The sequence below is a fragment of the Camelus dromedarius genome, chromosome 20, assembly GCF_036321535.1.
Source record: "Camelus dromedarius isolate mCamDro1 chromosome 20, mCamDro1.pat, whole genome shotgun sequence".
Taxonomy (NCBI): Eukaryota; Metazoa; Chordata; class Mammalia; order Artiodactyla; family Camelidae; genus Camelus; species Camelus dromedarius.
Window position 1 is genome coordinate 609230 of NC_087455.1, and position 12779 is coordinate 622008.

Below are 12779 nucleotides of genomic sequence, written 5' to 3' on the forward strand. Positions count from 1 at the left end.
CTCAACAGCCCCTGTGGCCGTTGCTAGGATACCTGAGGCAGCAGGCCCCGCCCCCGACGCAGGCCCCGCCCCCACACTGCAAGAGCCTAGGAACACATTAAGTCACAGAAACTTTTATTGGAAACAAACCAGCTGCAGCAAAGTGACACTCAGTGCACGCTGCCCAATGGGCAAGGTGGGGGGTACAAGTGGGCAGATGACCCCTGGGGGCCGCCTGCTGGGTCTCCAGCCCTTTGGGCTGGATTGTGCAGGCCCAAGCCTGACCCAGCACAAAATACAAAAATAAACTCTGTGGTCCAGCTGTCCCTGCCTATGTAAGTCCGTCTGGGCAGGGCAGTGGCTCTTCCCACCAGGCCCTGTGCTGTCCAGTCCAGCCACAGCGCGGGCGGCAGGAGCCCATGGGAGTGAGAGGACATCCACAGGCTAGAGCCAAAGGGCTAGGCAGGCGTGGCCTTGGGTGGCGCTGGTGCTGTGGCAGCGGCAGGATCTGGCCAGCGGTTCTGGAGGCCCTGGGGCCCCTCAGATGGGCAGGTCCAGGCACGGTTTGAAGCTGGGTGAAGCCGGGGCCTCTGTTCCTCCTCTTCACATACAGACCACTGGGACCCTGGGCAAAGGGTGGCGTACAGTGGGCTCTGAGGAGCCAATACCCAGGACACCAGGCAAAGGGGCCCCAGCCTGCCCACCCCAGGCTCGAGGGAGGGAGACCACTGCAGCCATTGCACACCTGTCCTCTTCCACAGCGCTGGTCTCCTCAGGTCCGCCCTCGCTGCCTCCACCGCCGCTCTCCTCCTCCTCCTCCCCTAGCTCCATGTCCAGCTCGTTGCCTGCCTCTGAGGAAGTGTAGGTGGACCCACTGGGGGAGGTGAGGGAACCCGTTTTAAGACCACCTATCCTGGCCTGCTGCTGACTCCAGGGAGAATGTCCCGGGAGGACAAAGTCAGGAATAGGGTGGACCAAGCTAGGGAAATGGTGCGTGCCCCAAATAGGAAGGTGGGGGAAGGGAGGTGGACAGGTGCCAGCCAACCTGATAGAGCGGCAGCTGAAGAAAACAATCCGTTTCAGCCGCTTGTTGTAGAAAAAGTAGTTGAAGGACCAGAGACTGCCGTCCTCCCCAAAAGGATCTGAATCCAAGTCTGGATTGTAGCTGGGGAGTGCAGGGCGAGATGTGGTGTGAGGTCCCAAGTGCCACACAGACCCAGGGCCCACCTGCAGGGATGCCAGCCCACCTGTAGATGTCGCACTCGGCCAGGCAGATCTCCTCATCGACTGCGTTCCACAGTTGTGGCTTCAGGGCCTTGAAGTCCTCTCGTACAGCCGAGAACAGACTGCAATTGACTGCGTTCACCACCTAGGATGGTCATAATCGGGGCTGACCCAAGACAGCAGGCATGAACAGGGCAGGGCCATGGTAAGTTGGGGAGGACACTGGCGATAGCCCGGGGCCTGCAGGTCCCTTCCCTGACCCGACCCTCACCCAGCTGAGGCTGGGCTCCCGGCTGAACTCGTGGCTTCGGGCTGTGCTGAAGTCATAGTCTGGCCGGAAGGACTCATTGAGTGTGGCGATCAGGTAGAAGAGGGTCTTGCGGCTGCACTTGTCGCTGAGGGGGCCCTCATCCTCACCGCCTTGACTCTTACTCAGTCTGCACAGAAAGAAGTGTCAGCCCAGCACTGCCCCACATGCCACAGTCCCCAGTGGGCAGGCCCTGCCCACGCTCACCTGCTGGGGCTGAGGCCTGAGGTCTGGGGTGGGGACAGTGCCTCCAGCACGTGTGGCTGGCCCTCCTGACAAAACTGCTTGAACATGTGCTTGTCATCTCCAGCCATCTTGCATGAGTAGCTCTCAATCCTAGAGATGCAGGCAGGGTCATGGAGTATGCCACCCCCAGGTTCAACTCAGAGCCAGGGCAAAGTGACTGCTGAGACACCAGCCCCTAGAGCCCCAGCCTCACCTGCCGATGATGTGGGCATCTCCGGTCTCCACCGTCAGCTGCGAGTTGATGGCCTCGAAGCTGGAGTTCTCCAACAGCTTCATGTCCTTGAGGAAGGGGTCTTGTGCTCCAAGAGGCTAGTATTGCCTGAGGATGGGAGATCAGTCCATGGGTATCTGGCCCTTGGGACTCCACCTTTGGCCCCACTCCCAGCAAGCGGGGCCCCTGTAAACAAGTTAGGTCCCTCCTGCAGCCTGCCCCCAGGCCTTCAGCACTGGCAGGAGAAGCGAGGAGATCCCCTTACCTGAGAGTGGCAAGGCTCCAGCTCAAGCCACATCCCCTGCACCTCACAGGAGATCTTGGGGCAGGCTGGGGGACCCACCAGGGTCCCCACTAACCCTGAGCTGCCGATTCGGTCTCTCCCTCAACACTCCCCGTCCCAACGAGAGTCCTACCCACCAAGGGGGCACTGTGAGCCCACGAAGGGACACGACTCTTTAAGTCCGCCTCGGGCCGGGCCTCTCAGCCAGGCTAAGAACCTGCACCCGGTGAGGAACCAGGACACCTGGGGCTCGGCCCTGCGATCACCTGGACGCGGCGCTCTTCCCTGTTCTACAGGAGGCTGTCTAGTAAGGAGAAGAGGAAACGCATGAGCTCTTCCCTTTTTCTCCTCAAGTACGACAAGGTGCAGAGGGAGGCCCCACAGCCCCCAGGAGAGCCTGTCAGCAAGGTACCTAGGCGTTCCTGCGTCCGACGGGTCCCAGCCTGGCGCCGCGAACTACAAATCCCAGGAGGCCCGCGCTTCGGGAGGCGCGCACGCGCGCCGGCGCGAAGCCTGCTGGGGGCTGTAGTTCCGGAGGCCCCGAGACGGCGCCGGGCACAGGGCGTACGCCTACCTGCTTGCGCGGCGCTCAGTCGGGCCTGGCTGGGTCCGGCGGGATCAGGTCGATAGGCGTCGGTGCGGGTGAGAAGGCGGTGCGGGCCCCGGGCAGCGCGGGCTCCTCAGGACCGGAGGGCGGCGCCGCGGCCTCCGCACGGGCCGCACTGTATCCGGGGGAAGAAGCTCCGAGGCGACGTCCCGTTACTCCCGGCCCTGCCGGCCCATCCGGGCTGCCACCGCGACATAGCCTCGCCCCTGCTCGGCGCCCTACTATCGCGACCGACCTGCCCGCCGACCGCCACAGAAGGCCTGAGCAAGAGAGCGAACGACCTCTGCCTCCTCCGGCCAGACAACAACAAGCGTCCGCAAGGCCCAGCCCCACACGTCTGAATGGCCCGCTCCAGCCTCCGGGGGCGAGAGCTCGCATAGCCATTGGGCGCATTGCCCGCCGCTCAGTCCTGTCTTCCACTCCTACTGGCTGCGGTGCCTGTCCATCTTCTTCTCGGCCGTGCGAGCCCGCCTCCCTCCCTGGCGCTCATTGGTCACAGCCCATCGTTGGCTCCGCCCCCTGGGGGGCCACCTGCGTTCCCTGGAGCGATCCGCGGGCTGGCGGGACGGGGCAGCCCAGCGGCTGGCGGGAGGCAGGCCTTGAACGGGTGGGGTTGGCGTCCAGCTCCGGCCGGACGCGGGGTCGGCAAGGACCACCGGGCCGCAGCACCCGCCCGAGCCTCTTGGGCTTTCCACTAGTAGCCGGTGTTTCGGTCCGTGAGACTTTGCTCGGCGTACAGGCCTCTAGGCGCAGCCTCGCCCACCTGTGTCCGGAGACCCTGGGGCCGTGTTCACCCTTGGCGAAGCGGGAGGGTCAGTCGGCTCCGAAGCTTTCGCGGCACCCGGAACCCCAGGCTCGCGGCCGCAGTTTCCGGCCGGCGAAGGCGCTCAGCGGCCCGAGGCCACGGAAGCGGGCTCGGGAGGCCGGGCCGGGGCCGGACGGAGATGGCACCGCCGGTGGGCGGCGCGGCCGCGGCTTCGGACCCGGGCTCGACTGCGGTGCTTCTGGCGGTGCACGCCGCGGTGCGGCCGCTGGGCGCGGGGCCGGAGGCCGAGGCGCAGCTGCGGAGGCTGCAGCTGAGTGCGGACCCTGAGCGACCAGGGCGCTTCCGGCTGGAGCTGCTGGGCGCGGGGCCCGGCGCGGTGAGTGGAGGCGGCGGGGTGTCGCGCGGCCTGGCCGCGGAGCCTGAGGCCAGCCCTTTGTTTGCCAGTCGCGTGCCCTTGAGCAATTAACTTTTCTTTGCTTCTGTTTCTTCGGCTGTAAAATGGGGACAATGCTGGTACCTCCCTTCGTAGGGCTACTGTGAGGGTTTCGTAAGATAATACAAGTTAAGCGCTTAGGTCAGTATAAGTGGTCTACACGTTACCTCGTTTTCCTTTGATCACCATGTCGTGTGTGCTGGGCAGAGACACTGAGCCTAGACTCTCCCCCTCCTCAGGTCAGTTTGGAGTGGCCCTTGGAGACAGTCTCCTACACTGTCAGAGGCCCCAGCCAGCATGAGCTGCAGCCTCCACCAGGAGGGCCTGGGACTCTCAGCCTGCACTTCGCCAACCCTCAGGAAGCTGAGCGGTGGGCAGCCCTGGTCCGAGGTGCCACCGTGGAAGGACAGAATGGTCAGTTCCCTGGAGCGAAGATTCATTTCGTTGGCCAGGGACTGCATTAGTTCTAGGAGAGAAGAGGAGAAGGCCCAATGGCTGGCCTGGATGGGGAAAGTAGTGGGGAAAGCTGGGCTCACCTTACCCACTGCTGGGGTTCTGGAAAGCCTTCCAGGAGGAAGAAAGGGGAGAAAAGGAACAGAGCTGAAGCCTGGAGTAGCAGACAAGTGTGGAGGGGCAGAGAAGCAGGCCTTCGGGACCTGGGTGAGAAGACAGACTAGATCAACAGCAAGGGACAGGTATTCAGTGGGAGAGAAATAGGCTCAGGTTTGAACTACTTAAGACTAGTAGAGGCCTGCATTTGTGTGGGTGGTGCAGATAGGGCTGGAGAGAAGGATGTTTCCAGAGATGCTTGAGAGATGGAACTGGCTGGGTTTCATGGGGGTTTAAATGGAGGGGTTAGTGGTTGAGACAGAAAGCTGGAGGGACCAGATACTGTAGAGACCCCAGATAGAGGGCTTGTTTGGGAGGGCATGGAAGTGATCAAGTTCTGAAACACGTGGGAGGGAAGGGAGGTAGGTGGATCTGGGCTGGAGCTGGGACTCAAGAGACAAAGGTTGGGGGTAGAAATATTCAACCAAGGTCACCCAAAAGAGGGAAGCGAGAATAGGGTCTGGGTCCAGCAGGCAGTGCCTCAGGGAAGAAGTCCACAGATGCATCAGAAGAAGAGCTGACAGAGTGGTGAGAAGAAAACCACACAGTGAGATGGAAGAGATCCAGACAGTAGCATCTGTAGAGAGAGAAAGGCTTTCTTCTTTCATTCATTCATTTGTTCGTTCACCAGATACATGTATTCAGCACCATACTAAGCCATCCTTTAAGACCTTAGAGATTTAGCATGAATAAAACTTCAAACCTCTGCTCTCTTGGAGCTTGTATTTCTAGAGGGGAGACACACATAAAATAAGTAACATAAAATTCTGCACATGGTGGAAGGGATGGGAATGCTGGAAGGGAGGGGTTTGCAACTTAAAATAGGGTGGTAGGAAAATCCTCTTTAAGGTGACACGAGTGAAATTTAAAGATTGTAGGGTAAACCATGTGGCCAGCGAGCAGCAGGTACATACAAAACGCCCAAGGCAAGAGTCTACATGTGGCCTTTGGGGCTCATCTCAGGCCAGTCCAGGCATGGTGCTGGGTGCTTGGGAGTTCTGCTTATCTCAGTCGTCAGACAGCTCAGACCTAAGACCACTAAGGAGCTGCATCAGCACCGTGTGGGCTGGGCCTCAGGCAGGAGGTAAGAAGGGGGAGACAGCAGCATGCCCAGGGCAGGCATTAGCTGGAGAGGGTTTGTTTGGAGTGGGAGCAGCCCAAGGTGTTCTGTGCTGATGGTAGAGCCAGGAGAGAGGATAGAGGTCCCTGGGATACCAAAAGGTGGCCACCCTGACGGCAGGGCTCCTGTTGAGCAGGAAGGGGCAGGCTCCTTCTGAGGACTGCTTTGGTTCTGGCTGGCTGAGAGGGCCTGCAGAGGCCAAGAGAAGTGGTCTGGCCTCTGTGGAGGAGGAGCACAGGTGAGACTGGGCAGCAGAAGGGACCAGAGCCCAAAGCAAAGCCAAGTACAGCTCTTGAGTGGAGTCTGCAGGGACTTCTGGGGTTTGCAAGGGTTGAGGTTGGGGAGAAGGCCTGGCTTGAAGTGTGGCCAAGGCAGGGCCCTGGCATGGGCTGAGGTAAGGAGGGAGAGAGAGCTCCAGGCTAAATCTCAGGAGACCACTAGCCCACCACACATCTTCCCTCCTAGGCAATGACAGCCTGCCCCCAGCCCTAGGCCCAGAAACAAGCCCTGTTTCCCTGCCCAGTCCCCTTGAAGTGCTCACACCCAAGGCCCCCCAACCCAAGGTGGATCTTCCCTGGAGCTCTGGAGACTTGATGGAGAAAGGTAAAGGCGGGTGCCTGGAGGGGGTCGGGGGAAGCAACCCATGTGAGGCTGTGATGGCTCTCTCTCCCCCTGCAGAAGAGCTGGCAGGGCGCCTGACCCGGGCCATAGAGGGTGGGGATGAGAAGGGGGCAGCCCATGCAGCAGCTCTCCTGGCCCAGCACCACGTGGCCCTGAGTATCCAGCTCCGAGAGGCCTGCTTCCCTCCTGGCCCCATCAGGTAAGGCCTGGGACTTCCTTCTCACCCTGACCTCCCAACCCGCTCAGGTCCCACATCCTGACCCCTGACCTACACTCTGGCCCAGACTACAGGTCACGGTTGAAGACGCTGCATCCTCTGCCCATGTCTCGCTGCAGGTCCACCCCCACTGCACCATCGGGGCCCTCCAGGAGCAGGTGAGCACAGGGTCTGGGGGCCCCTGCTGGGGGTGGGGGCCCCAGGTGACACTGATGTTCTGGCCCAGGTGTTCTCGGAGTTTGGCTTCCCACCATCTGTGCAGCGCTGGGTCATTGGGAGGCGCTTGTGCGTCCCCGAGTACAGCCTCGCTTCCTATGGGGTCCGGCGGGACGGGGACCCTGCTTTCCTCTACCTGCTCTCAGCCCCCCGAGAAGCCCCAGGTCAGTCCTTGATTGGGGTGGGATGAGGAAGGTGGGGTGCAGCTTGACACGGTCCTGAGCCTCACCCCTCTACCGCAGGACGCAATCTTCAGCGCCCTCAGAAGATGGAGGGGGAACTAGGCCGTCTGTTTCCTCAGTCACTTGGGCTTCCCCGAGCCCCTCAACCAGCCAGCTCCAGTCTCCCCAACCCGATTCAGGTGGGCAAGGGACTGGGCAGGGTGGGCCCAGGCGGCTCTGGGCATTGGAAGGAAGGGGTCAGCAGCACTGTCCTCACCTCTCTAGCCCAGCTGGTCCTGCCCTTCCTGCACTTTCATCAACGCCGCAAGCCGGCATGGCTGTGAGATGTGTAGCACCCAGAGGCCTCGTGCTTGGGAGCCCTTTCCCACAGCCTCCACCCAGCAGCTACCAAAGGTACCAGAGGCAGGGAGGGAACAGGGGTGGGCAGTGGCAGAACAAGCAGAATGACCCATCTCTTCCCCCCCCCCCCGCCAAGGTGACAAGGAGAGAGGATGGCCCCTCCCTTCCAGGCCCGAGCTCCCTGGACCCCGTCCTGAACCTTTCAGGGAACCTCTGCTGACTGCTCACAAGGGACAAAGCCAGGGCTGGGGGGAGGGGCCATGAGCTGGAGTCATTAAAGACATTTCTGAGCCAGCTGGGTGCCCCTTCACGTGCCTTTGTGCAGACTGGGCTGCTGGGAGGGTGGAGGGCAGGGCACAGTCCCTCAGTGGAACTTGGCAGAGGTTGGGGGAGCTGCCCAGGTGGCCACTGGAGCACACTTGGACCACAAATCCCAGGGGTCCTCGGAGCATGGCAGTGAAATCTCCCAGGCCCCGAGGGCTTGCAGGGCACTGCCAGGCTGCTAACCACTGGGCTTGGGCCCTCTGCACCTCATCCAGTCCTTGGGAGACCATGCCTCCTATTCCAAGCAGAGCCTTTCCAGTACACACCCTCCACCTTTTCCCTGCTCAGCCCTTGCCTTCCCCACAGGCCCCTCCTCCTCTAGGCCACTCTGTCCAGGCTGTCCCTTATAGTCGCCTCTTGGGGACAAAAGCTCAGAAGCTAAGAGCCCTGAGCCAGGGTCCTCCTGCCACTGATGGGTCCACGGCTGAGCGAACCTGGCCACTGTCTGGCTGTATGGCCTGGACCTACCTCTAGTTGTCAAGCCAAGAGACCAGGAGCACATTCTAAGAGGCCTCTGGCTGCCTATCTCTGCCTCCCCTCCTCTCCTCGCCACCACCCAGCCCTGCCAGCCCCCTTGCCCCAGAAACTGCTCCTGCAGCTGGTACTTTAGACCAGGCCCCCCCTGCTGAAATGCAACTGAGGGGTCCTTGCTGCCCTCAGGATGAAGGCTAAGTGGTCTGATACACTGACATTGGCTGGTTTCTCCAGCAGGTTCCTGGGCCCTTGGACTATGTCCAGTCAAGCCAGGCCCTTTTCACCTGAGACCAGGTACTCTCCGCTCCAACGAATGCTGCTGCTTCTCTAACAGCTAGTTCTCTGCCTCCTGTCCCACATCCAGTACTGACTGGACTCCCAGCCATGGTCCGTGCAGTGTGCAGGGTAATGCTGGCCACACAGCACAGCACACTACTGGGAGCTCTGAGGGCAAGGGTCCCCTGCACACCTGTACTCCCATCATACAATAGCTGAAATGTGTATGTTGAGAAACAATTTATTTCCATGATGGGTGCTGAACAACCTGGAGCTAGAACCCTGTCTCCTGCCCCTTCTCCTCTTGTCCCAGAAGAAGAGGGGCTTGGCCAAGAGGGCCAGCTGAGGCCTGAATAGGCCCAGGGTGGCTCCTTGGCTTGAGGACCCGTTCAGGCAGGACAGCAAGCAGAGACACCGGGCAGTCACTTGGGCGGCCGATATGCCAGCTTCCGGCTCTTCAGGACTGACCACTTATGCCGCTTCATGGCGTAGACCAAGGGCAAAAGCAAGCCCATCATCATCAACATCTGGGGATGAGGCAGGCTCAGAGGAGGGACGCAGAGACGACCCTGCCCAGCTCCCAGCCCCTCTGCCCAGCCCGCTGTGCCCCCTGGCCCAGCCCTTTCACCTTGAGTCCCATGCGTTTGCGATGGTCATGCTCTGGCTCAGATGCCCAGCGGAGGAAGGTGCACACGTCCTTGGCTACCTGGGACATGGTAGCTGGGGTGCCTGGGCCAAGAAGTGGTAAGGGCTGCCTGTGAGGGTCCCTGCCCAACCTAGGGTAGCCCTCAGAGCATCCTCCTCATGGGGCAGAGACAGGTTCCTGCCTAAAGCTTTAAAAGGGATGGGACCCCAGCCCTACCCAGCACACGTGGCCTGAAGGCTGCACATAAGCCTCGTCAGACACAGAGTGCCCTCGCCAGGGAAGGTGCAGGACCTGCTGGGGCCACAAGCACAGGAGAAGCAGCTCTGGCAGTGGGGAAAGTAGTACCCTGCTTGCCCACCCCAGGGTAGGAGCCTCTCACCATCGTCGAACTCCAGGACTTCGGTGTAGATGGGGGGGGCCATGGCAATGGCCTGGCCAGGAAAATAGGGGTTGAAGTGGAGGCCTTCTCGCAGAGACACTCCAGTGGGTGGCTCGCAGTAACCCGTGAGCAGGGAGAAGATGTAGTCCTCACCACCGTGCCTGGGACAAAATCGGTGCCTCCTCAGCACCCCTGCAAGCAGCAGACCTTCCCCTCCTCCCCACACCACCCTGCAGGCAGCCCAAGTACCTAGCTCGCACGATGTAGCTGAGGTCAGGGGGCAGTGCTCCATTATTCGCTGCTCTTGCAGCCTCGGGATTGGGGTATGGTTTAGGGAAGTAGTCAGACAGCTTCCCTGGCCGCATGAACATCTCCCCATCCTCATTGGGGCCATCCTGAACCTCCACCTGCCACCGAGAGCCCCATCACAACCCTGCTGTGGGCCACAGCAGGGGCCCCAATCATTGGGTGCTCTGCATCCCCAGGTCCCCACCTCCTCAGCCAGGGCCTTGGCTTCATCCTCTGTGTAGCACACGCCCACCAGGTGGCGGTAAGCCACGTAGTCCATGCTGTGGCAGGAGGAGCACACCTGCTTGTACACCTGGAAACCCCTCCGGATGCTGAAGAGAGGAAAGGGATTAGCGGTGCCAAGGAATCCACCCAACCCAGCCCACCCAGAAACTCCCCAGGCAGTCACACACCTGGTGTGGTCCAGGGACGAGAGGAGGCCACGGTGGGACCACGGATAGCTGGGGGCGTGCAGCTCCAGATCACTGGCACTCACGGCAGAATGCAGAGCCACAGCCAGCCCTGCACCCCCTGCCGCCAGCATGCCCAGCGCTGACAGAATCACTTTCCGGCCCCGCGACAGGCCTGACTTCGACGACAGGAACACTGCCTGCAAAAGCCCCTATCAGCGCCTGCCAGAGCACCACCCAGCCCTACCTGGGGATCTGGCTCTCAGCGCCTACTTCTCCCAACTCATCCACCCAGGACTGGCCACCTCCTGCGGGGTGTCAATAGCACATCCTGTGCCACTGCCCTACCCGCTCCTCCCCGCTGCCGACCCCTCGGCCGTGATTCAGCCCTGAGGAGGGGATATGAGGCGTGTTCTCGGATCCTGATCGCGCCGAAGTGAGCAAGGGTGCTGGGGCAGGCCAAGGTCACAAGCAGCTGGCCGAGGTCAGGCTGAGGTCACTTCAGGACGCAAGCCCAGTCTGCAAGGCTGGAACGGAGCGGGCCTGGGCGCGCCCCCGGGGAAAGCCCCCCAGTCCCGAGCCGGCGGCGAGCCCGCCCCGCTGCCCCCACGCTCGGCACAAGGCGCCCGTGCTGCCTGGAGGGGTCGGGGCCCAGGCCCAGCCGTGCTCCCGGGCGCCCAGGGTCGGCAGGCAGAGGTGTCTGGCCGGGGCGGGGAGCCGGGGGCGGAGGCCGCTCCCCGGCTGCCTGGCCCGCGCCCGGAGCTTCCCCGCTGTGACCTTCAAGGGGCTGCCAGGCCGCGCGGCGGCCGGGGTCAGGGCCAGCGCTCACCTGAGGTGTCCGCAGTGGGAGCTGCCCGGGCCGCGCGCTGCATAGCAGACCCCGCGTCCGCGCGCCCGGCAGCCCCGCGCCCCGCGGGCCCAGCACCGCCCCACGAAGCGAAGTCGCCGCCGCCGCCGCCATCTTGGCCCTCTTCAGCGCAGCCCCCACTCCCGTCGGCCTCTGCGGCGCCAAGGGAGCTGAAACGTCGCGAGAGCCGGCAGCGTGGGACGGGGCGGGGTCGGTCCCTGTCAGGCCGTGCGCTGCCTCACCTCGCTTCCCCGGTCGTCATGGAAACGGCGCCCGTTGCCGCGACAATGCCTGGCTACCCTGGTTTCCCAGGGCCGCCTCTGGTCTCCGCCGCCCCGCGGTGCTGCGCCCTAGCCGCGGACGCCCCCAACGGAATCCACCGCATCTTGGAAGCCATCGCACGCTTTCGTGCAGTAGTATTTCGAGACCTGGCGCGGCGGCGGGACACCTGCACTGCAACAATTTTCGTTGTCTAACCCGGTTTTCTGATGACCCCGGCAGGCCCCACTTGCAGAGCTGACTCAGCTTACCCACGGCTATTAGCCTATTCCCTGGGAATGTTTGTTGAAGGCAATTACAGGCAAGTGTAATTTCAAAGCTGCCGGAGGCAATGGATAACCGCTGGGGTAAATAATAGACTAATCAAAAAGCTTAAAAGGAAGAAATGGGAACCACAGTGTGCACAGGGGCGTTGAAAAGCCGGACCAGGTGTTTCTGAAATATATATGGTCACAAACTGAGCAGGACTGTGCACATGCTCATGAAAGACCTGAAAAGCCCTAAGGGCTCGCTTCCGGAGGGAAATGAAGCCTAAAGCAGAGTTGTAAACCGTCTGGCTGAATTCTGAAAGCATGCCCCACATGCACACAGAGCTACTTGGGAAAGACTGGGAGATGTCTTGCTTCCAAGCACTTAGGGAAATTTCTGTCCAGTCATTAACTGACCACTAAACTAACCAGGTAGAGACTTCAGTGGCTACCCATGACAGATAAAAGACTTGACAGAATTAGTTCAGAAAAGGCACTACATAAATGTCACTACCACAGCAACAACAGCAACAAAAGATGGAGTCTGATTTCCAGAATTGCCACATTATATCGTTTAAAATGTCTAGTTCTCAGAAAAAAATTCTGGCCTATAAATAGGGAAATAAAAACCAATCAACAGGAAATATCCCTGGGGAAGCTTAGCAATTTAAATGTATTCAAAGAACTAAAGGAAAGTATGAGAATAGTATCTCATCAAATAGAGAATGTCAATTACAATAAATTATAAAAAGGAACCAAACAGAAATTATAGAGTTGAAATGTGCATAACGGAAATGAAAATTTTTACTGGAGGGGCTCTATTGCAGATTTGAGTAGGTAGAAGAAAGAATTAGCAAACTTGAAGTTAGATCAATTAAGATTGTCTGGTCTGCAGAACAGAAAGAAAAAAATTGGAGAAAAATTAACAGAGTCTCGGAGACTTGTGGGACACCATTAAGCATACCAGGCTATATTAATTCTCAGGAGCAGAGGAGAAAGAAAAAGGAGCAGAAAGAATTTTTGAAGAAATTGTGACTGAAAACTTTCCAAAGTTGATGAAAAACATGGATCTACACATCCAGGAAGTTAAAGAACTCCAAGCAGAATAAAGTAAAAGAGATCCACACCTGGACACATCATAAATTGTTGAAAACCAAAGAAAAAGAATCTTGAAAGCAGCAAGAGAGAATGTTGACTCTTCATATATAAGTGGTCCTCAATAAAATTAGCAGAAGATTTCATATCAGA

General features: G+C 59.9%; 3 protein-coding genes across 6 annotated transcripts; 1 reads left to right on the forward strand and 2 right to left on the reverse strand.

The window, feature by feature from the left end:
* Positions 1-97: 97 nt before the first annotated feature.
* MAF1 (MAF1 homolog, negative regulator of RNA polymerase III) lies at positions 98-3162 on the reverse strand. Of its 2 annotated transcripts, none has more exons than XM_010998765.2 (8): positions 2825-3162; positions 1950-2075; positions 1718-1846; positions 1475-1640; positions 1227-1348; positions 1025-1144; positions 725-853; positions 98-604 (listed from the first exon to the last, which is right to left on the reverse strand). In XM_010998765.2, exons 2-8 carry the CDS (start codon positions 2030-2032, stop codon positions 583-585), a joined length of 771 nt encoding a protein of 256 aa, XP_010997067.1. In that variant the 5' UTR covers positions 2033-2075; positions 2825-3162; the 3' UTR covers positions 98-582. The 2 variants fall into 2 exon arrangements, with proteins under 2 accessions (XP_010997067.1, XP_064332796.1); XM_064476726.1 differs by lacking the exon at positions 2825-3162 and adding an exon at positions 2233-2754.
* A 148-nt stretch (positions 3163-3310) lies between these two features.
* SHARPIN (SHANK associated RH domain interactor) lies at positions 3311-8659 on the forward strand. Of its 3 annotated transcripts, none has more exons than XM_031439861.2 (9): positions 3311-3999; positions 4296-4470; positions 6251-6388; positions 6464-6605; positions 6691-6781; positions 6850-7003; positions 7082-7200; positions 7286-7414; positions 8393-8659. In XM_031439861.2, exons 1-9 carry the CDS (start codon positions 3802-3804, stop codon positions 8444-8446), a joined length of 1200 nt encoding a protein of 399 aa, XP_031295721.1. In that variant the 5' UTR covers positions 3311-3801; the 3' UTR covers positions 8447-8659. The 3 variants fall into 3 exon arrangements, with proteins under 3 accessions (XP_031295721.1, XP_031295722.1, XP_031295720.1); XM_031439862.2 differs by having other exon boundaries at positions 8396-8659; XM_031439860.2 differs by lacking the exon at positions 8393-8659 and adding an exon at positions 7497-7654.
* On the reverse strand, positions 8660-11154 carry LOC105105005 (cytochrome c1, heme protein, mitochondrial). The gene is made up of 7 exons (XM_031439864.2): positions 10987-11154; positions 10161-10357; positions 9953-10079; positions 9709-9866; positions 9460-9620; positions 9063-9163; positions 8660-8961 (listed from the first exon to the last, which is right to left on the reverse strand). Exons 1-7 carry the CDS (start codon positions 11116-11118, stop codon positions 8857-8859), a joined length of 981 nt encoding a protein of 326 aa, XP_031295724.1. The 5' UTR covers positions 11119-11154; the 3' UTR covers positions 8660-8856.
* Between the last annotated feature and the right edge of the window lie 1625 nt (positions 11155-12779).